Consider the following 24439-nt stretch of genomic DNA (forward strand, 5'->3'; position numbering starts at 1 on the left):
CGGGGAACCGCTGCCGCCGAGGTGGGTCTCGGTAAATCACCTCAGGGCGAGCTGGGCAGTGGCATCCTCCCCGTCTGTGCCTGCTGCTCCTTAGCTGACGTGATTAATTTTCCGGTGACGATCGTATGAATAAGAAATTTGAGTAATGCGGCTAATGACGGTCTTAGTTGTGCAGCTAGGCCTAATTGGTTTTGTCAGGAATAAATGTTTAATGGTTTTACTCACTTCTTCTGTGCCCAGGACACAAATCAATAGATAGAGGATAGGAAGGCTTGAATTCATTTAAGCAGCAAAATGTTGCAGTGCTTTGTTATTCAGGTGTCTGAATTACAGAGGTTTAATAGCAATTGCAGCTTGCTTATCAGTATTTATTGGCCCTGAGGCATGTAGCACACTTTATGCATAAAAATGATTTACAGCAAAGTTGGTGTGTACTCAGTACTGTTTCCTGGAAACTAATTCCAGCGCTTGTTGGCATCTGGTGGCCCTTCGTGATTCAGAGAGTTTAATCCCAGAAAAAACTGCTGGGCTGTCTGGCTTCCTGCGTATCTCTGTGTTCCTGCCTGTGTTGAGCCTAACCTTAGAAATTCATAACTAACAGATACTAGAAAGGTGTCCAGTCTTGATATGGGGATAACACACAAAATCATTATTGCAAAATGCCGAATGACCCTTGACTACCAGTTTACCTCCAGGGATGGCTCTTACTTGGTGATGGTTTCATATTGATGCCTGTTTGCTGAGATCTCTGTTCATCAGCTGTTCAGCATTTGTTATATTGATACCTGGTATCTGAAATTTTTCATCGGTGTGGTAGCTAACTGAGAAGCAGCCAGGGGAAGTAAATCCAATATGCACTAATGGTGTTCCTACTGCTGTTTATTTTCAGTGTAAACAAGTATTGTTTGTGTGTTTCTTTGTATGGACAAAAAAAATTTTGCCTTTTTCTGCTTTTTGAAAGGGCTGGATTTAACTTTTATTAGCTACCTCCATCATTCATTATTTTAGTGAAGAACAAAGCAGTACTTCTGGATTAATTTTTTTGCTATGGCTGCACGTGGGAAACGCTAGTTCAAAGGTTCCGTTTACACTATTGCATTGAGGGGATGCATGGTGAACTGTATAGTTCTTCAGCTAGTGAATGTTTTCTTTTTGTTTGTGTTAGTCTGGAAGTGGATTAAGAGGTCAGAAAAACCTCAGGTAAAATTGTTTACTGTTTTTGATATTGAGCAGTCTAAACACAAATATTTATACACAGATCTGGAAATCTGATTGAAGTATAACAATGGAGCATCAGCCTTGGTTGACTAAGTTCTGAAATCCTATTATTTTTTTCAGACAGGAGTTTAACTTTATTCAAAAGTTAAAATAAGTCAGTTGTGCTTTTCTTTTCAAGCTTTGTGTACAAAGGAAAGAGTTAGAGCTGTAAAGTAACACTGACATGCTATTTAATACTTGATCTGTTCCATAATAGCTATCAGTCACTGCCATTTTCAAGTGCTCAGTGCTTTGCCAAGGTTTTGAAAGACTGTGCAAAGATTGGAACATATCTGAAAAGAACAATATCAACAAAAGCAAATGAATCTTCAGGGGTGATAATTTTATACCAAGAACAGGAAAACATATTGGAGTCAGCCTACTTTAGCCAGAAGTCTCGTAACACTAAATTTGGGCTCATGTCAAGAAAAAAGAGCTTGAAAACATAGTTCCAATATAAAGTGCTATTATCTGAATTTTCTGAAGTTTAAATGAAACATACAATAAGAAAAGTTAAACTAATAACTCTTAAACTTTAGAATGCAAATTTTTCCTAATCATATGTTGGAGAAAGCAACAGTGAACGCTTTCGTCTGTTCGTTAATAAGATATTTTTATGGTAATTACACTTAAGATATATTTTTTTCCTAGACAGAAATGGCTGTTTGCATAATGTGTTTGTTTTAGGCTGATTAAACAAACATCATTAGCCTTGGACTGGGAAAACTTCATTCTTTTCCTCCTTTCTCCCCCTGTTTTCAGAGTGCTGCTTGGAATGCTTGGTCTTTAATGCAGATGTATCTTAAATAGATCTGCAATGTGTGCAAAATACAAAGTAAGGTGTCACCAACTCTACGTGTTCTAAGGAAATATTTACTGTGCTATAAACTGTGTCAAAATTATTTTTAAAGTGCTCACACAAGATATGGATTATTTTCTATATAAATTTAAATAAAAGTAGTTAAATATAGTTTTTGCTTTAAAAAAAAATTCAGGAATTGTATAGTATGACTCTTTCCTCATGCACCCATATTTCAATGAGATTTTTTTGTGTGTACCAAAATCACTAATTCTAAACTGAAGCAAGACAATAAAATTCTAGATGTAAGAGCTTGAAGGGGGGGAGGAGACCCAGACAATTTATATTAGTTAATAACTTTCAGTCTTTTTAATTTTTTTTTTAAACATGACTCTCTTTTAATATAAGAAAAATTATGTAATGACTTTTAACTTCTGTGAAATGTCCAACCATGTTAAATATGGAATGCATTGGAGAAAATACTATAAGGTACTTAGAATAAATAACTTTATATAGGGAGGACACACCTCTCTTTTGTAGGTACAGTATGTCAAGAAAGTCAAGTGAAACACAAGAAAAACATGTTAGTGTTCTTTTCCCTTTTGTTCTTTACATCTGGTCATTCTTCAAAGAATTTTTACCAAGAAAAATAGAGACTAAAGTATGACGCGTAGATTTCTCTTTCTATTTCTTCCTCACCCTCCACCTCATGATCACATGTATGGTCACAAGCATGGAATATATTGGTGCATCTGAGAGACTGCCCTTGCCTGTTAAACACAGATCACAGAGGAATGAATGAATTTTTCTCAATGCATAGTTATATTAGGATATATATTTGTTTGATTCATTTTTCAAAAAGATATCTAGGATAATATTATTGCTCTTAGAAGTTTGTACTGGGTAGGTATTTATTTGTAACTTGGTAACTTTAATTATACTGACTATAATGTCTAGCAGCTTTATATGTACTACATGCTTTAGGCTCATCATTTAGATAAAGAAATGCATATTAAATACATATATGATCAAGAATTGATCCACCTAACTCTAGAGGGTTTGCATAACTCTCTTCCTGCTGTTTTTTTGCATAGAATAGCTTGGCAAACTTGACTCTGTGTATTCTGTACGCGGGAACGCAGAGAAAGAGGTGCTCAAGTGAAGTAAGGATTTCTTGATAGCTCCCTAAGGGATTACAAAGTTCCATCACATGTGTTCTTCCTAAATCTTCTTTATCCATCTGCCCCTAATCTGATTTTGTTTTCAGTCTGGCCTAGTAGGCATGGTTGAGGATGTAGATTGGAACCTGGATTTGGCTTCAGTCTTAAGTGGCAGTACTTCCACCCTGCTGTGAGAAAGCAACTAATTAAACCTGCATGCATTTATTTTAACAATACTATCTCACTGTTCTACCTGGTCTTCACTTTGTAATTTTTTGCTTCTTTTTATAGTGTAAGTAACCCAGTCTGACTCAAATTTTAACCTCCTTAGCTTCTTCCCAGTTTCCATAATATCTGAAGAGAGATGACATTTGAAGACACTTTGGTATTTTTTGGTTTGTAGATTATTTTCCTTAGTGTTGTTAAAGGTTCCTGCTCCAGATTGTTTTGGTTTTAGATTGCTTCAGTTGAAATAAGACACTGTTTTGTTGTGTGACAAGCAGCACCTTTATGGTAAATCAGAGAGAGAAGTGTGTTCCTGAGAAACTGGCTACTGAAATGCCTTCGTTTAGTACGTGGTGGGAACCATACACTATCCTAATCCAAGGGCTAGTCAGCATCATCATAAACCTTGCTGGATGTATCTGATGGCAGCTGGATGTTAAAATGGAGATGCTCTCTGGATTCTGCTAACTGCAAGAGTTATTGTTCTCTCTTTTTTTAGCATTTTTCAAAATTTTGATTTAATGTTTGAAGAATTCATCTTACTGTTCAGCTTGTGGATAAAAATAGAGGAATGAATGCGAATAATTTCCAGCCAAATAAAAATTCTACTAAATGGTTTTGGTTTTTTTATTAAAAAAGCAGAGTTTTAAATTTCTGTTTAAACACCGTGAAACTTAGATTTTTCACTCAAGTCTATTTGTTGTTTTGGTTTAGTCTGTCAGCAGCTAGTCCTCTATCTTCTAATACTTGCAGAATTTTCAGTTTATGTTCTTGTTTCTTAAACCCCAGAACTTCTTTCAAGGGTACTATAAATGTTTTAATATGCAGATTTTTTTTTTTTTTAGTGGTCTGTTGCAGATGTTGTTGACATCATTGGCTCCAGGAAATAAGTTAGAGTATTGTTTGCTTTGACTTCTATGTTCATTTGCAAGCAGCTTTCATTTAAAAAAAAAAAAAAAAAAGTCAGTCATTTGTTTTCCTCTTATAGAAATTTGTTTCTGGAAGATGCAGAAGATGAATGGCTTGATAAAATGGTGTTGACCAGTTCAGCCATTAACAATATAACCTTTAAATAGTTTTAATTTTTTTTTTTTTATTGTATGTCTGTGGAAAATTATCATAGTAAAGCTACATATCCTGCGGGCGAGTTCTGGAAAAAGATTATTCTTATTCCAATGGAAGCAGTTTCAGCTGACATAAATCAGATAGGTAAGTGTGTGTGATGGTTAGGACTGTATTTAGACAAAATAATAATTAGATTGATGCGTGGTTCACATTAGTGCTATAGGTTTGGATCCAGAATTACTTAGGTAGGCAGGAGACACTGTATCCAATTCCATAAAGGCAGAGTAAAGAGTAGTGAGCTGTAGGTCGGGTAGGTTGCTGTGTGGAGTTCCGTTCTGGATGGTGACGTTATTGCTGCTGCTGTTCTCCATCTGGCAGTGAGAAGGGAAACACTGGGAAGACGTTGGGGATGATGAAATGAGAACCAGGGGATCCACAGCTAGGCTGTCATCTTTCAGCTCCTCCCAAAGATTTCCTATAACAAAACAAAGTGGATTAGTTCAACTTTCTTTATATATCCTTTTTGAAACATTGTTTTATGGGAGACATTGGTATAGGTAAGGTTAAATAATTTAAGCTAAAGGCAAGGATAGAGGGAAGTTGGAATTGTACCACATTGGTGAAGCATACAGAGCTCTCACAGTACAAAGGAGCATCCTCCAGATTAACTGTGTAAAACGGAAAGAGGTTCAGAGAAATGAATGGAATGTGAGATCCAGCTGCCTGAAAGAGGAAGAAGCTGAGGATTCAAAAAAACCTGTGTTGTTAACGTTAGTAAAGGAATCTGGGCATGGCAGGATTGCAGAATATTTGTGACAGTACAATGGCACGGCAATTACATTTCCCTAGTCACGCAGGTTAAGACTGTTTCTTTGCTCTGTCAATTTAGATTGCTTTGTGTACTGCTTTGTGTCTGGGCAGGAGGGCAATTCTTGCATGTTAGTTGGTACAGCAAGAGCTTTATTGTTTGGAACCCACAGGTTTTATTTTGTATGTATACGTACATAAATAGATACATATACGTGCACACACAAACTTGGTAGGTGTTTTTTTCTTATTTTTGCATGGATATCTATGTTCTTATAGTTTGAAGTCCTGTCCATTCAAGATGATTCAGTTACTTGATGTCAGTAACTTTACTGTCTGCATTACATGTCTAAGTATTTAAGAACACACCTCAGAAAATACAACTGTTCAGGGCACAGGTCATATGAAAGCCTGTGAAACTTGTGAAGGAGTAAATAGCGAAGGAGTAAATAGCGTTCTTTTGAGCAAAGATGTAGGTGTTTGAATAAATATTAATGAAGAAAAATGTTAACATGTTTATTCAATAAAAAATATTCTCTGTGTTCCTCACATGACAATTCTCTTGATATGCACCAAATAATTGTGTGGAGTAGTTTTCAGTGGAAAATATGTATTGCAGTATTTAATACTGTATCGCAGTATTTAATATTGACAGTCCTAGTCAAGAGTGAGCAGGGTCTTTTTTTTAAGCTCTGGATGTAAATCTATAGCTTTCTTGGGAAACTTTTTAAAGATATCGTGCAACATTACATGTCCAAAATAATGTAACCTAGAAAGCTGGTCCGTATAGCAGTGGCAAGAGCAAGTAGTTTAAAAAGAAGGGCAAAAATCGTATCTTCATTCTGCTAGTGTTTGTTTACATTAATGCAGGATACCTTTGAAAATTGAAGGAAAAAAGAAGTATTTATGCAGGGTTGGGATGTGATGTAGTAAGCCTGGCTCTATAAAACAGAAATACCTTAGATACCTACCTTGCAGATCAAAATCAGTAAGGGATGGATTAAGAGCATCGATATCGTTGCTGAGATCTCCCTCCTGCATGAGCGTGTCCTGCATCGTCCTGGCTGTCGAGTGCTCTGTCAGCATCTTCACACCACAGATCGGGGGGGTCTGAGCCGGCAGTGGAGAATCCTGGGTGATGCTGGGCTGAGTTCTGAGTTCACTTTGAGCCTCCCCAGAAGGAAACAGGGTCTGAGGGTCAGGTGACTGTTGCATTAATGTAGTTGAGATTTGAGGAAAACCCTGCGGTGATGTATAGCACGCAGTTTGCTGCCCCCCGAGCAAATTTGGTAATGGGCTCTTGACGTGTAGAGCTCCTGATGCGTGGATACTGTGCAGTGGCTGTGGTATACTGGAGGAAAGAGAGGGCTCGCATAAGGAATGGGATTGGACTGCCATCTGCCTGGAAAGGGATGCACTTGCAACACCAGTCGGACTGCAGGACATGATTGAAGATCTCAGCTTTTCACTTTTGTCGCCTATCAGTGTATCAAGTTCTTCTACAAAACAACAAAAAAAGTCCATTACTTACTTATTCCTTACAGAGCCTTAAAATTCTAGCTGCAAGTTATAAAGATTATTGTTCCTCAGGAAATGTGTGAGTGGAATGGCAAACAAAAGTGCTAGTCAGTATATGGTAAGAAGTCCAAAAGCCTAAAATGTTTGAAATATTTTTCTAATTATTGCCAATTGAGTATGTAATAAATTGCATTTTTGTGTTTAAAGGTTGGATACTTAATTTCAGATTTTGTTCTGTAGTACTTATTCAGTGTTGTTTTTATCTTAAAGCTTAGAGAGGTGTCAAGAGAGAATGTTTTCTTGGTGAGGCTTCTTTGTGCCTATTTGGAAGCACTCCTGCAAAACCAGGTCTTATTTAATTCTGCTTTTTAATTATTTTTTTTAGTTATTATTTTGCCAATTGCTTTATAACCAGGAAAAATTATTCAATGCTTTCCTAAATCATGTATGACTTCTCTAATACAGCTTGGTGCCTGTTGCAAAGGAAAGTTCTGGGGACCACTGTTTGAGAACTAATAGACCAATATATTACTGACCTGGCTTTGCCATACTCTTCCTTACAGCAACTGGGTCTTTCCTCTTCCATTTCTGGAGCTCCTCCTGCATCTTATCAATTTTGGCTGGGTTCAGAGCCCACAAACAGCCTTTCCGAGAAGAATTGCCTGACTTGTTTTCAACTTTCTCAAAGCATTTGTTCAAAGATAAGTTGTGGCGTACAGAATTCTTCCAGCCATCTGGAGCTGTCTGGAAAAACAAATCCAATCTAAGAATGGAACTTCAAGGAAAAAAAAAATAAATCCAAATATAGTTCTCTGTTTTGACTGATGAGATTATAAGAAATGCTGTTTAGATTACACTTTCTACATTATGAAACTTGTACATTAGAAGGAAGCCACAAAAATGTTACAGTCATGTTACGCGGGAGAGCGGAATCAGATAAAATTAGTAACTGTCCTAAGAAAGAAGGTTGGCCTTGTCAGAGTGGCTGCTGGATTTTTAAGTCAATTTGCAAATCACAAGAATTAAGCGTGTAAATAATTATATTCTAGAACTGTGAACCAACAGGAAATCTATCTTCTTAATGTATTTTGGAATACCTAGAAAAATTTTGAACACTTAATTGAAGGACTACGTGCCTACTTGGACTCAAGTGTCCAGGCAGACTTCAAAAGAATTTTAGCATGCTACTGTAGGTGTAACTTTGTATGCTAGCCAATTATATAACCAAATAGTTTAATCACAAGCCCTACAGATGAGATACAGCATCTGATCACTGCATCTTTTTGCTTTGCATTTATTTTTAACTCAGTGGAAGCTTGAAGGTTATTTAAACTGAACAAAACATGTAAGCTTCATTAAAATGAATTTTCTATTTTTATTCAGTCAATTTCTGGTCAATGAGGGAAACAGAATTTCCTCCTTTCCCTGAGAACACTTTTGCATTCAACTGCAAAGAAAAGAAAACCTAGTAAAAAAAAAAAAAATCTTCCCTCTGTTTGTACAATCTTCCCCCGCGCCCTCCCTCCCCCCTTCCCCCTTTGTAAAAGAACTTTGAAAATACTGCTGTGAGGGATGAAGAGGGGAATACCCAGCAAAATGGTCATGCTCAGATTCTGATGGGAAATGCCTGTTTGCTTGTTTGCTTGCTAGTCTGAACTACCGATCTTGAAGAAATGGCACTGTATCCTTTTACTGCAAATAAGTTTGTCTGGTGTTTGTTTGTTTGATTTCACTAATTTATGCTTACTTAGTCATGCAGCCAGAAGATACTGCCCATCACGTTAAGGCTTTGTAAGTTAATATGCTTGTTCATATCAGAAGATTTCCATAGTAAATTCCTGATGTGTCAGTTCCTTGCTTTTCTTTTTGTAGGCACTGTACAATGCTATTTGTCACATATCTGAGTAGAACTCAGAAGATTCCCATAGTAAATTCCTGATGTCAGTTCCTTGCTTTTCTTTTTGTAGGCACTGTACAATGCTATTTGTCACATATCTGAGTAGAACTGTTTTATCTCATTGCCACTGCAATATAATCTTAAAAAAAAAAAAAAAAGGCAGGAAGAATGACTTGCTACATAGTGGTAGGAATCAATGTGAGAAACCCAACTTCACTGTAACAGATGCAACTGCTAGTCCAGCTAGACTTCCCCTGTCACTGTAAGACCAGTTAAAAAAATAAAAGGGTCGCTTTACCTGTGTCAGTCAAATGACATTCTTTCCAAAAGGTCTGCATTTGCAGAGATGAGAGAATAAATTCCCTCTCACTTGAGATTTTGAGCTCATCGGATTACAAAGAATGATCTTCAGTACTAGTGTGTGTAAGGCCTTTTTTCTTTTTTTTTTTTAAACCGATTTTGGATGCTTTTTCTTTTCTTGTTTCCAAAAAATCCTCATCTGTGTGTCATAAGAATTAAAAGAAATTAAGCAACTCTCTGAAAGGGGGGTGAAGTTGCCTATGTGCCACTATTGATTTATATTCATGAAAGCAAAATATTTGTCATCATAATTGTTTATAAATATTTGTCATCATAGTTGTTTATATTAGCCACAGAGAATTATTGAACAGAGAGCACAAGAAATAAATATGGTTTTCCACATTCTTTTTAAAGAGGTTGAAAATTAAAATATCGCTTTTATGCACTTTAAATTTCCTTTCCATTCTTGTGCTTTATTAATGGGGTTCCTTTTCTCAGATAAAGCCAACTTTTTGTTATTTTCTCTAATTGTTGCCTAGTGTAACAGATTTCCTCTAAGATCATATTTTATAACTTACTTGTGTCCATTTTTGCTTTTACATTATACACCATGAATTTTTGAACATAATTTGACAGAAATTCCACTTTTAGCAGAAATGTAAAACGTGTTTTTTCCTAGCTTGCTGTGAAGGGCTGTCTTGTGGGTTAAGGTGTTAATAGCCTAACTGAAGAATCTGAGGATCAAATTTAATACTTGCTTTCTTCATTTAAAAAAAAGTAGTTGTGGAAGTTAAATGTGTTATTTACTAAAAAAGAAATTATTTTCCCTTCATAGCAGCACAGTTTCTACCCTTTTGGCCCACCTGATGTCAGCATTTCACTATGCTGTTAGCCAGTCCCATGGGTGAGACAGGGTGCATTTCTATTAAAAAAAACCAACCAAAAAACCAGACACCCCCCCCCCCGTCCTTGAAAACCCTTTCTGCCATGGGCTAATACTGAAGATGATGAATCTGATTTTCTTCCTTGCAGATCATATTCAAGGTGTTTTCTGGCAGGTTCAAAAGTAAACAAAACTCTTCCTCCTAGGTGAGATGTGTACTTAGCTCCTGAATAAGCTGACCTGAAAGAATATAGTTCTCCTTGCCCTGCACAAGGCTACGTATACCTCTGTCTGTATCTAGACAAGATAATTAGTGTTTCTGCTAAGCACCAGAGAAGATGGGAGTGGCATGTATTTCTCAGAGGTTTTCAGAATGTGTGGGGGTGTAAACTGTGAGATAGTTTTAGAAACGTAAGAGCAAAAAGTACATGGATTTATTCTGGAGACTGTTGCCAATAGTTGAACAGGTTCTTGCATTAAACTTGGTATTGCTGAGCAGCGAAAAATAGTCATTTACTTAGGTAGGCCCTGAAGGAACACTGTGGCAGTGTGTTTGTGTTACAGCTCTGCCACCAGATTTTTAAGTTAACATTTGATTGTCTGTTAATGAACTGAGCTTTGGCTACTGAAGCTGTTCTCGTCTAGTTGGAATCTCCTTGCTAGGGCTTGTTTCTGCCATTGCTGCACTCGGTGTAGTGTGGGTGAAGCTGTGTGGAATTTGACACTACAAGAGGATACTTGCTGTTGAAAGTTCCATCAGACCACAGACCTTTCTAACCTCTTGGACCACTGGCAATAACACCAATTAAGAAGATTAAAGCTTTCTGTTAGACTCGCTAATCACTACAAAGACAAAGGATGACAAGCAGAAAATATTATTGTACAGACCCATTGATCCTGACCACCTCTTGAAGTTTAAAGAGTTCAGTGATCTTGCAAAACCCTTTCTCTTTAAATCTAGGTCTCAAGAGAAGGGAGAGGTACATCAAAGAGTAATTCTACTTTAGCTGCGTAGATGTTTTTTTTAGGACGTAGGAGTTGGATTGCTCTGTTTCAACTAGAAATGAGATTGTTGCATCATAGAAACTGAATTTGCTGTGGCAGCGAATACAAGTTAATTTGACTAGGCTTGTATCATCTAATGTCTCCCAGCAAGATTCTGTGTACACTTGTACTCTGTTTCTCTCCAACTTAAGTTGCTTCCCCTCCCCCTGTTGTATCCTGCTATTTAGTGAGTTCTGGTAGCAACAACAAAATGTTCTTTGCTGATTTTTATATTACTTTATCTTGCTCAAGACTCTACAAAAAAGGGGGGATAGAGGATATTAGTTTTTGCCATATATTGATAATTCTGTGGGCTGCTGTAAAGACCAGGAGTAGACAGGGCTTAGTGCCCATAAGCATAATATTGCTTGTGTATTCTCCCCTGCTTATTTGAAGGATGTTTGGGATGGAACTATTAAAACATTTGACTGTATTTGTAAGTAAAATGCAAATGTAAAGCTGTCACAGAAAAGTGAATGCTCCAGTAGTACCCTCTGCACCATTCTTTTCCTATAATGTGTGTGACAGCAGTATCCTCATTCTCGTAAATTTTTAAATTAATTAAGAAAAAGACATGAAGATCTGAAAAAAAAAGCAAACAAACAACAACAACAAAAAAAAAACAAAACCCAAAAAACCACCACCACCAAAACCTACTCCCTGTGGAATAGGCCATTTTGATAAGTGAGAAGGGAAAAGTTTAGATTAGGTATAAAACAGTTATTTAAAGCTGTGGTAGAAATATACCTACTGTATGGATGAGCATATGTACACACAGATGTGTGTATACATACACACAGATATGTGAACGTGTACCTATCTGTACACATTTGCACACAAAATATCACAATATATAGAATACACAATATTTACACATGATACAGAGTTGAGGAAAGGATGTACATCTCCCTAATGTTTCTGCTGTGTCAGAATGACTTTAACTTCAGGACCAGGAAGGTGTCACCTGGCAGAGCCACAGTCTTGTGTCTGAGGAATTCTGTGTGTGTTGTCAGCACCAGCATTTAGTTTGCAAGCTAATGATTAATTTCATAATCGATCATGTTGTAAGACAGAAGAGAATGAGTGTCAGTTTGGTCTGATGAATAAATGTGGACAAGCCTGTAAAACTTATTTTTAATAGTGCCACCTCTCTGCTTGAGACTCATGCCATTTTTCTAGAAAACAGTGATCAGATAAGAATGTATTACTCTGCTGTAGATCACATGATTTGTGCATTATGCTAAGAAGTGTAGTTCTGCAAAATATCAGTTTCAGGATGTTGTGGCCTAGGACCTTTTTCACAATTCCTCCAACTATTTTCCTTTAGATTATTAATATTTGTTGCAGCTAGCGGTAAATGCATGGAAAGTAGAGTTAATATTCTGTTAGGGACAAAATACAAATCTTGAAATTTATTCTTGTTTTTAAAATGAAAAAAAAAATTACAGCTACTATGTTCTTGCCATGTGCCATCCTACCCTTTTTCCTTTCCCTGTTTAGGTTACTGTCATTACTTAATTTCACGTGTGTTTAGCTTAAAAAATTGTTTGTGTCTCTGTCATTTAACAATGTTGGAGTGCTTCAGATTTGTGTCAGTGGATTATGACCAGTCATGTTGTGATGGAATATTTCTTGAATTATGATGGTAGGTTTCCTTATTTTTTTTCCTCCCTTCTCTTGCTTGCAACAAATAATAGAGTAGCTAGTGATTCCTTTGAGAGGAAACCTGGAATTCTGGGAATACAGAAGTGTAATGAATCATTAACAGTTCTTCCTTCATGAGAGCGTGTTATTCTTTTTCTCTGATTACTGACATGTTCTTTTTTTTTTTTTTTTTTTTGGGCAATATTTATCCTCAGTGTCCAAAACCATTGCAAAACAGTGTCAGAACATTTCTTTTTATTTATTCTTAGTGTTCTTAGTACAAATGTTTGAATTGCCTTTCTGTATTTCCTTTAAGTGTATTTGAATTGCTGCATGTTTATTTGCAATAGGGAACAGGACAGACCCATGTTGCTTTATTTTCATTTTTGGGTCTTGCTAACAGTTGTAGGTCACCCGATCTGGACTTTTAGTGAGATGGTTTTGAAGAATCAGCAGTAATGAAACTGTGTTGAGCAGCAGTTGATGATTCTATTATAGTTCTTTTTAAAATCTTAACTGTAATCCTTCTGCTCTTGGATCATGTGCTGACTAATCTCTTTCCACTTGCATTCCATGTGCAAGAAACCATTCTCCTACAGCATGGATTTAAATTTCAATAGTATCTGCTGCAAACCATACACCCTTACCTTCACCGACGTTACTCTGTAATTATGAGCTTAGTGCCATTTATCACACATTATACTTTTCTTTGTACAGTGCATGCAAGTGGTGAAGTTGCCTAAGATGGATATCCCAGCTCCAGAACAGAGCAAGATAACCTTGAACCTCTGTTTCCACATGAGTCTGGAGGTGCTATTGGTGGCAGAGGAAGCCACAAGACCAGTTCTGCCTGTACTTGAGATCTGAGAGGAAGGAATGGATGTGTTTTAAAAAATATTTATCCTTTTAATGAGTTGTTGGTGAGGAATGGCCACTTGTTATCTACACAAACTCAAAGTTGGAACAGTTCTTAATACCTTTTTGTCTTAAATACTGCCACAGATCATGTTCGCATTTCTGCCTAGGCCTAAAATGCTTGGTAGTTTGTGATCATGAAGGTGTATAGTGTGTAATTGATTTGATATTAATCTAGTAGAATTTATCCATTTTCATAGACTGAATCCCCTCCCTTATTCCCTCTGCTGCCATGTAAGCTTAGAGAGAGATTTCCCCCGCTCCCCGTGGAACTCACCTTAAAGTAAGGAAAGTGCTCTGTCATGAAATTGTAAATCTCACTGACTGGCAAGCTCCCTGTCTTGCTGTTTTTGAGTGCCATGAAGATCAGGATGCTTTAGGGAGAGAAAGAAAAGTATTTTAACCTGTTCTGCTTGACTCCTCAGAAGCAGAAAAAAAGACTATTTTTCACAGTAAGCTAGAGTAATTACTCTGGCTTTCACTGTCGTAGCATGAATACCGATGATGCTTAAAGTTTCACTTGGTTGTTTATAAGCAATCTGCTTACACTGCATAACTTTTAGAGGTAATTCTCAAAGCACCCAGGTCCAACCTGGGTTTAAAATAAAGTAATAGAAAGTGGAATCAAGACCACAGCCTTCAAATCCTGCTATTGTGTATTTATTTAAGGTTGTGTTTGAATGCTTAAACTGGTAAAGGCCACAAAGAGAATATCAGGCTGATGGTGACAGAAGGTATAATTAAAATTTGTCTGATCTACTTTGTTAGGCTGCTGTTTGGGGGCTAAACCTGTGTGGTGACTGGCATATCTGATACATTTCCTAGGCATTTCCTTGCTCTAGTAACTGGAGAAAAAAATTAGTTTTAATACAGGTCCTGGAAAAGACAACTAAGTGTGATTAGTCTTCTGCTGATGAACTTTGCAACACCCAAGATTCTGTATTATAGAAACATTTAGCTTTTGTGGGGGTGATCAAGACTGTTCACATGCTTTACAACACTTCATTTCCCTCTGCCTTGGCCCCAGAGTCTGGAACATCTTGTGATTCATACAAACAGGACACAGCACACCAGGAACAAGACAAGTAAGAGTAAGCATGTTATTGCAAATTATGCTGGAAATAGGCCATGGGTAAATAGTGTATTTTTTGTAACATTAGGACTTGAAAAAAATATTTTATTACCTGTAGGAGTAGATGGGTTTGGGAAATAGAGGCTGCTGGGATTCTTGACTGCTTTGAGGAGCAATTCTTTGGTAAGGGTAGTGTGACGAAGTAATGTAAGTCACAGGATAGCTGCCTCCTGAGGGATACTGATGATACAATAGAAGAGATGTTACTTGGCTTAGCAACAAGCTCTCAAAAATATGTATTTCTTAAAAACAGTAGTAAACTATTTCATTGTCCTCTGCCTACATTTAATAGCTGTTATGCCAAGTCGGACCTAAAGTCTTCCTAGCATGGTATTGGAAAACATTACTAGTCAATGCTTAAGAAGTAGAAGCAGCAGGGCATGTATCAAGAGGAACTCACTGATACATTGGCTGCTACTGGATCTAGTTGCAGTATGTTCCAAATTGAAGTATGTGAAAAAAAAAAAAAAGGAACTTTATTATTGCCTGTTATGCTACTGAATTCTTGTGAAAAAATCAGAGTAACTGTACTCTATTAGTTGTCTCCAGATAATTCATAATTTTATAGACCTAAAGCATACCTCCCTTCAGCCATCTCTTTTCCAGTGAGCCTGCTCAGCCTCCCCTGAACATTGCACTATGCAGAGAAATAAATTAATGGTATAATTGTATTTATATAAATAATAATTAAAAATCCAGAATAAAGTACTTCAAACAACATGCACCATAACAAAATAAGCCTATTAAGGAAAGCCACTAAAAATATAAGAAGGAAGTGCCGTTACCCATGACCTCAAGCAGCTTCTTTTTCTCCATTTTCTATATCAAAAAAATAAAAAGAATAGCTGGGATGCCTAAAATCAGATAGCATTTCTACTCCCCTCACCCCGTCCCTAGGAACAAGCAGCAGAATGCTACCCGAGACTGAAATGCTGAGCTATCTCTTCGAGAGATCTCTAAGCCTGTCCACCTCTCAAGACATACTAAAGAAATGGCTGGCCTGTCGTGCGATCACCATGATAGAAATATGCCAATGCAAAAAAAGGTGAAAGAGGGGAGATAATACATATAAATACCCTCGATTGCATCAGAGTTTCTGTAGGTTTGCTCTCAATTTTTTAACACAGCAGTTGGTCATAATTTTTTTTTTTCCAAATTGCAGTTTAAACCTGCTGGCAAGCAACTTTCAAGAATAAAGAAACAGTAGCCTGCTAAGGTAAGATACCATCAGTTGGCTCTCTGTGAGGCAAAGGCTCCCACTGAACTCAGAGCTCAGTGTGAGTGGAATTTCTGCCTCTTACAGATGAATCTCTCCAGATGCCAGGGCTAGGGCATGGCCAAAATTAGGAGTCATGTCATATGCCATTAAAAAATCTACCTGCATGCCTTCCCTAGTACTCAAGGGTTGCTGAGCCCTGTTCGAGTATTTTATTGCTTAGCTCTAGAAGTCCTGTGTCATGAGGGTTTTATGGTTCCTCTGAAACATTATTATGTATCTTTCAAGACTTGTTGGGAAAATTTCCTTGTTACTTAGCTTATACATCTCCTTAGTTTCTTGCTGTCATTCCTATTTTTGGACCAGTAACTTCTGTTGCTCTTGGTCTTTGTCCCCTTAAAATGCCTGTGAAAGGTTATAATGTGCTTGCAAAATCTTCATAGTTTTTTTATTTATTCTGGATTTTGAATAATTTATTTCGGTTTCTCAGTAATTTTATTGTTGCTTGAGTTTTTGTGTATTTGCTTTTATCTTTCTAACATTAAACTGCCTGAAATGGAATGTATAAAAACATACTGAAAACACTCATTTGTTTGCTACAGTAAGCAGGGTGAAGTAAATGAGATGCATGTAATTAATCATGTCCTGCCTTGTTAAACCAAATACCGGGCAAAACTGCAGTCACCAGAACAGCTGTGAACTAATTTCTGTCTGCAGTTCTGTGCTACCTGCTTTGTTGCATTGTGTGCAGGTTTTTCACCAGAGTAGAAAACTGGGCAATTCATACAATAATTTTGATTTTATTGGTTTCAGTGGCTCTTTGAAAGGAAAGGATACTAAGATGGGACTGGTCGTGATGTCATCACCAAAGGCGAGACCTGGGCATTTTAAGGATTATTTTTGTTTTATTGGTTTCATTACTCCTTTTTGAGGGAACAGAGGCTGGGGAATGGTCTGGTATGACAGGCTTGAGCTGGTTTTACAGTCGCACGACTGGCATGAAAGGTGTCCGTGTTTTATGGTGGGTGGGTAGGTGACTTCAGTAAGTGTCTGCTGTTTCTTTCAGGTCAGTAAGAAGTAATTTTTCCTATGAGTCATCATTTGTGTTGTGTCCAGCAAAGGGGAAGGCGAGGCCATTTTATCATTTGGGCAAAATTAATAAAGGATTTGATCTCTCTCATCCCTCTAATGAAAAGTGGGGCGTAGTTTGAACATCCTCCACTTCAGGCTAAAGGGCCCGTTCTCTTCAGTGTAACTTCCTAGTGATTTAAATTGCACTGCTCCACTTGAATTTGAAAGGTAAAGTGTTAATACTGGAGCTGCTTCATGCAAAAGATGTTATTCCACTTCTCAGTCTTGTATCACATATTCTTTAATTTCCCCGTATCTGATTAAGGCACATGGACAGCAATTCTACCTATTTTGACTCTGGCTGCTTACACCTGTTGTTTTTTTCCCCAAAGCAGTAGAACATGGTGCTATACTTTTACTATAGTAACATAAAGAATCACAGATATTGAGAAGTCTAACAGAAACCTGCTGCGTGTAAGAGATCTGTCACAGTGCCAGCCTGCAGGTGGATGGAAGACTTTCCTCTTAGTGCTTGTTGTATCTTGCCTAGCAACTCCCAGAAGGTATATTTCAGCTTTAATTTTGTAGGTTTTTGGAATGTGGTTAATGCTAAGGTATAGTAATAGTACTGGTATCAAATCAGCAGTAACTGGGGATTGGTGCCTGCTTCAGATTTAAAAAGATTCAAAGGAATTAACAAGCTAACTGGAGTTTCAGCTAAAGCACAAAACTGACACTTGTACTGTGTGTGAGATGCATGGTGCTGTGGCACATCCACAAAGTCTGTGCTGCAGTCCCAGGGGGGAACTAACAGAGCTTTTGTGGCAAGTTAATCCTTCATCTGGGACCATTTTCTTCTAAAATAACAATAATAGAATCAATAAATTTGTAAGTTAGGATGGTAGTGTAATGTCACCTTTCTTTTTATTCTATTTTATCATTAGCTTTTATCGCTTCTATTGACTTTTAGGATAACAAGAAAAAACAAGTAAATTAATTATGATGGTGTTGATAAGAGCTTGAAAGATAATTACCTTTTTGCCACATTATAGGAAAAAAATCAATAAATTCTGGCTTGTGGAATGCCAGAGTGGTAGGTAAAAGAAAAAAGCCAGGAGTGAGTGCATTCTCACTGACTCAGTGTGGGAGAACTGCTTTTTTTCCGTTATCTGTGCCTTCTTACATCTATTTAGTGTCTGTACACTGCCCAGGCTTTCCAAGGCTACCCACTGAGGACAGTGGATCCAAAAAGCCCTTGATATTGAAACTATTTGAGCTTCAGTAGTACCTGGATGCCCTAAGGTCTGTCCTTGTGCAACACCTACTTGGACGAGAACCTCTGTGCCCCTGAGTTCCTAAGCTGATTTAAATACAAAGTCCAGTTAGCGGACAGGGCCTGGCCACAGCTGAGGGAGCAGGAAGAGAAAGATGGCAGTAACAGGAACTGATGTTAGAAGTTTACTTCATACAAGTGTTGGGACTTGAGGGTGCTTATCGAGCTGCCTTGCCACACCATCCTGTTGATCATTTTAACTATACCAGACACTAGAAGTTCAGAAGGGCCATAGAAATCCCTGAAGCTCTCCAAGTGGTTGATACAGTTAATCCCTATTTTAGTCCTCTCTATATCTGAGAGGTTATATACTGTAATAGTGAGACATCTTCCATGAAGTTTCAGTAGAGAGGTGGGGGATTTATAAGAAATACACAATTAAAAATATGAAAAACCACTACAGAGGTATGGAATACTTTCATTCATCCTTTACAAAACTCTAACAAATTAAATTCCTAAAAAGTCATCTGAGACAGATGATTTTAATTTTATCAATGGTCATAAAACTCCTCCATATGTCTATTCTTGTTCTTTATGGTCGTTCAGCATGTGTTTTCAGAAGTTACTTCAATTTCCTTGTAAAGAAAATCATACCAAAAATAACCTTTCTTTTTCCTCATTAGGGGCTAAATCCTGATGATGAGTGGTATGATTACTATTTAGATGACTCAGACTAGTAACACCATACGAATTAACAATTGCAGTGAAATATCATGGTAACCTATTTTTTGTTTTCTTTGCACAGTGTAAAATCACTGCTCTGTTAGTCGTATTTTTTATACTTCTTGAGCAAATCAAATGAGATGGTACAGTTGATTTGCAGTATCAGTCATCAGTCACTGGGATCTAAAGAGTTGTAATTCTTGTGAGCTTTTATGTTCAAATATTATATATGTATTAATTTCCTGTAAGTTCAATTTAATTAAATTCTAATGGTTGGGAGTTTTGGTAGTTGTGCTATTTTTGTACATGGATTTCTGCCTATATATCTGAAAAATCCTCATTGCCTTAATTTCACCTTAAATAAGTTTTGGGTTTGTTTTTTTAAATAGTGTGTTTCACACATATTTTTATCTTTGTGAATGTCTTTCTTACTGAAAATTTTGCACATTGCAAAACTGAGCATAAAAGAGGAAAATTTCAATGCATTGAACAGCACCACCATTTATATCTAAAGTAAATTATTTGAAGACATTTCAGAGTCATGCAAATTACTTTCTGTAGTGCATACCCTCCCTGTATGCCAAGATTTCAAAGCTCAGTGGACCATGCTCGCAAACCTCTGTAGATACGTACTAGGATCACGTGTAAGGTGAAAGTATGTACGTACGTATGATTTTACAAAGACAATGTGTGTACACTGCTTTGAAAATATGAACTGACATGTATTCAAGTGAGGTCTAGACACACTCAGAAAAACAAGGTGTCAGTTACTCCTGTGGATTTTTAGTATTAATAATATAGTTACATTATGGAAGAACAACCTTAATATTGTGCATTCTCCTGCATCATCAGCATTATGGTCAATTATGCTTCAGATGAATAGTCTTTCACTGGGGATGATGTAACAGTCAAAAGATTGCAAAAGAGGTGTGTGTGCCATCAGGCACAAGGAAAGCGGGCATCATCTTGCTGTTAAAATTTTGCTTTGAAAGTGTTTTTTTATGTATAATCTGAATTTTAAGTATAGTTGCGTATCTTTTATTCAGAAGTTAAAGCACATTTAATTCCCTGGGATCATGAAATGCTGACAGTTATGTTAATAATTTATCTGGTTTCAAAGCCAATTTTTTTGAGCATAGTGGTGAAAATATAAATAAGCAGTACCAAGATCCAATTTTTACAAGTGTGGTTTTGTTGTTTGGGTTTTGTTTTTGTTTTTTTGTTTTTTCTTTTTTTTTTTTTCTGTCTGACCTTTTTAAAATGCGTTTAGATGTGGTTCTTTTAAAATCGCATTGTCATAAACAAAATGTATATACACAAACATGGCCCTGCAAACACAAATTTAGTAGGTAGTGTTTCATCTGTCTTTTTGTGTACCGTTATAATGCTGGAAATACAGGGTTTTTCGGTCTACATATTGTACTGACCTGATGGAAAGGATGTGAGGGGCAATACATCTGCTGCACTTGAGGCTGATAACAATACAAACCAGGCTGCCCTTCCAGTGGGGATGTCCTAAGTTTGATGTCTGAATCCTGATGGAAAATATTTAAGGAAAGAGTTATTAGAGAAAACATCTCAATTTAAAATTTAATAATTCTGTTAGTTACTGTTCTAATTTGTCTTTCATTATACTACTTTTTTGGACTTGATTCTGTCACAGAAAGTGTTACATAGAATTTGTTTTCTATTCTAGTGATACAGGAAGAAACATTGTTTCCTGCATTTATATAGTTACTACTTGAAAATGGAATTCACAGTCCAAATTCGGTACAAAGACCAATTCATAAAATGTCAAGTTTCTGTTTATCGTTGTTTCCCTGCACATACAAACTGCATAGTCCAGCTTTCATTCCTGAGTGTGCACATGTGTCTCTGTCTCTCCCTCTTTTTGATACTCTGATTTTATCTTGCAGGCTGTCAGTATCTTAAGCTGACGCTGGAGCTTTGTCATTAGGTAGAGGGTGAGGTCAGTAATGCACAGGAAAGAGGTGGCAGAGAAGAATTAATCTAGGCTGACTGCTGAATTTGATCAAGATACAGGAAATACAGTAAGAATGTGCTTTATTTCTGCATCTGTGACTTAGAGAACTTGATCAAGTGTTAATTTCTCACACTTCTGCCCAGCTGCCTGTCCTGGATTCTGCCTAGGGCTTGACTCTGTTCAGGGCTCAGGCTCCTGGCTGTTAAATGCTGCTGTGTTTTAGTTAGAATGCTGGGTGCAGCAGTGTGTGTGGTAACACTGTCTGCTTTAGAAGAGCAGTTCAAACAAACTGCATGCTAAGCAGAGAGCTAGGTAGAGCTAGCTGGTAATAAACAGTGCGGGGAATGGTGTGTCTGAAGCAGTGTCCTTATCCGCAGGTCTACTGACTGACTTCAGGTTCCTTCTCCCACTTAACATCCATGGCCAGGAATTCTCTTCTGAGAGCTGATGTCATGGACATCTTATTTCAGGGAACTAGTAGCACCTTACCCTTCTGTTCTAAAGGAAGGCTGTAATGACCATCTTTTATAGTACAGATTAGCGTAGGGGGACATGTTAGACTTGATTTGATATTCTTGCACCACACAAATGCCACATTTGGAATAAATCAATGTCTGTGCTATTTTGGTGGCCATAAGGCAAGTTTTTCAGAAATGTCAACTTGCCAGCAGTGTGTAAGAGCTCTGAAGCTGCATGCTGACAGCAGACACATTAACAAGGAGCCAGTCTTTTCCTGACTAGTCACACGTACTTGGTAAAGGGATCCTGCAGTGCTAGCTTTACTTCTCTGCATTTTACAGCCCAGGGATTTGGGAAGAAATTGGGAATATTTTTCATTAACTCCTTATAGGTTTTGCGTTAAACTCATCTGACCTAGATGAGTGTTTATCCAGGAAATAAGAGATTTAGATTGATTTCCTCCTTAACCTGAATGGCTTCAATCCTCAGGTATGTACCCTGAACACACCCCTCCATTCCCTGGTAAATTGTCTTAATCCAATTAAGATTTTTTTTTTAACCCCTCTTTCTTTTGGTAACCCTCAAATTCTTTGTCTCACAGCAATTTAGAACCAGTGGTTAGGGCCCTCTCCTGGCAGATGTGGACATTGTTTTTGTCTGCACTAGATTATGGTGATATTCTTTACGCTTTGGATCACACCAGATACCTTGTGGAGATACTGGAGGGTAATTTACCTTGTTTTTCAGGGATCTCTGTGCTGCCCTAAATAGGCAGTTGCCTCTATCCAGTATGTGAATTAGCCCAGGTACCATTACACTGTACATACCATAAACAAATCTTATATTTAATTTTAAATAGTACCAATGTCTTAGAGTTTCTCTTCTGTTTGTGTCCAGAAAAATGCAGGTCAGCTGAGGGGCTGTAACAAATCTGGTACATGTGTCCTCATGCTTGAAAAATACTGTTTTGTGAACTTTTGTCCCTTGAAAATACTAGTTGATGACAACTACTGATATAAAACCTGTTGTCAGGAAGAATTTGGATCTTTAGGATTTGTGTATCATGTCTAGTGGAAAATCATTTGTCCTTGTGCACCTTTCCAAGGATTGTTTTTCAGTAGAGAAAGGGCATAAAATAGAGAACTTTGGCACATAAATATGGATGTCTATCCTGAGCTCTAGCCTGCAAGTTGACAAGAGACTTGCACATGTAGTCACATTAAGAGATAAGAGAATAATTCCAAAAGCATATTTTTGTCATTGAAAACAGAAATTAAAAGAAAAAATACTGACCATGACTTGTGAACCGTGATCTTGACCTGTGGTGCTGTACTGGAGGCTATTACACCATGGTTGTTCTGTGGAGATGTTTGGAATGTGTGTAGGAAATGACTCTGACCCATCAGGACATGTAGATCCTGGTAGACCCTCAAAACCATCGATGCTTCTAGCATTTTTGAAGGGTGAACCTTCTGGTGGGAGGGCTTGATGTGCTTCCTGGAAGACATCTTCGCTGATCTGCCTCTTGTAAGGGTGAAAGGGGTTTCTGCTGCTCTTGAGAAACCTGTCATAATTTCCTACAGTACTTTCCTCGTAACTGTACCGTCTGAATTTTTCAGTACCGAAAGATGCTTTAAATTTGTTCTTGCCACAGTGAATTCCTTGGCTTGTAGGATATCTCCCATGAATTTGATCCTGGGCTGGAGAAGCAGGGCTGGGGCTGTGAGAAGACTCTGAACTCTTCCTTTCTGTCGTGCCGTCTGACTCATATGGTTGGCAATTATAACTGGGGTTATCCTGCAATGAATTATTGAAATTTATTCAGGATTAGTATGAGCAAATATTTTATTATTTTTTATTATTTACCAAAAAGTACATAAAAATACATTATTGATGCGAAGTATAAAATTAGTAGTCCTAGCAACCTTCATGCAGAGGAGCCCTAAAAGATCTAAAGGGTTTTCTGGTTACTTGGTATCCAAAACTGTTCAAAAGTAAATTAATTCAAGCATTGAGAAGACTGAAGTAATTTATGCAACTATCTTGTAAAAATAGGACTTCTTAGGTAACTATTGACTAGTTAGTCTGACAATTTCAGGGAAAACATGATGTATGATCAAGTGGTGAAAGACTAAATGACAGGAATATGGTAAGTGCAAGTCTTGTTCTATACAAGTTTAGTCGAATAAGCTTGATCTCATTTTTTGATGGCTTTACAAGCTGCCAGATATGTTGCTAGTTACATCACTTCCTTTCATTAACATAGCCCCACTCATGCTGTGAGACAGGTAGGCTCTAGGCGGACATTTTAACCTTCTTCCTGTCTCATCTCCTCCCTTCCCTTTTGCACTTTAGCAAAAAGAAAATAACAGCTACTAAAGTGCTCTTTAATCTAGAAGAGAAAGGCTTAACAAGAGCTGGTGCCTGGATCCTGAAGCTGAACACATTCAGCTTAGAAATTATGCATATTTTCCCTGACATCAAGGATGAGTAACTACTTGGATGCCTTGCTTAAGTTACTTCTCCAAGTAACAATTTGGAGAAGACTTGCTTAAGTCAAGAGCAGGTTGTTGTGTTCAGTGAAGGCAAAAAGGTAATGTTCTGTGTTAAAGTCAGACCAGATTATCAAGTGGTGCCTTTCCTCCTTCCCCCTCTAAATCCAAATTGGTCTTACAGTATTTTAGGAGAACAGGTAAAGGAATATATGCCTTCATGGAAGAACTAGATTTCAAGAAGTCCCAAAGAGAAGTTGGTATAAAAGCCAGTGCTTCCTGCAGAGTGGAACATGGCACAGGTTTTACACTCATTCGCACATGGGGCTGGGTGTCAAAGCCATTAACGTTTTGTTCTGTCATGGATTCCTGCAGAAAGAAAGTCTGACGATGACACGTTTGGCTTCTCACATGAACACAAACTTACTCAGTTTGTAATTTCTTAATTCTTACTTCCTTATTCTTCTCTATAGTCCTAATACATGTGTTTATGCTATCTTTTGTTAAATAAGAATTTTAAACACCCCGTATATTTAGTTATAGAAAGCTGTACAAATGGCATTGCTGTCAGTTCT

The 24439-nt window shown here is 37.4% G+C and overlaps 1 protein-coding gene across 1 annotated transcript; it reads right to left on the reverse strand.

Moving 5' to 3' along the window:
• Positions 1–4712: 4712 nt before the first annotated feature.
• FOXN1 (forkhead box N1) lies at positions 4713–24227 on the reverse strand. Its single transcript, XM_010082164.1, has 8 exons — positions 24174–24227; positions 22666–23169; positions 20357–20464; positions 14699–14826; positions 13792–13888; positions 7368–7575; positions 6285–6812; positions 4713–4981 (listed from the first exon to the last, which is right to left on the reverse strand). Exons 1-8 carry the CDS (start codon positions 24225–24227, stop codon positions 4713–4715), a joined length of 1896 nt encoding a protein of 631 aa, XP_010080466.1.
• Between the last annotated feature and the right edge of the window lie 212 nt (positions 24228–24439).

This window comes from Pterocles gutturalis, unplaced genomic scaffold (genome assembly GCF_000699245.1).
Source record: "Pterocles gutturalis isolate BGI_N339 unplaced genomic scaffold, ASM69924v1 scaffold16879, whole genome shotgun sequence".
Classification (NCBI taxonomy): Eukaryota; Metazoa; Chordata; class Aves; order Pterocliformes; family Pteroclidae; genus Pterocles; species Pterocles gutturalis.

Coding starts and splice junctions, on each gene's coding strand:
- FOXN1 (XM_010082164.1), bottom strand. CDS start 24,227: ATGACAGAACAAAACGTTAATGGCTTTGACACCCAGCCCCATGTGCGA. Junction 23,170..24,173: donor AGCCCCATGTGCGAATGAGT/GTAAAACCTGTG, acceptor AATTCATTGCAG/GATAACCCCAGTTATAATTG. Junction 20,465..22,665: donor ATCACGGTTCACAAGTCATG/GTCAGTATTTTT, acceptor ATTTTCCATCAG/GATTCAGACATCAAACTTAG.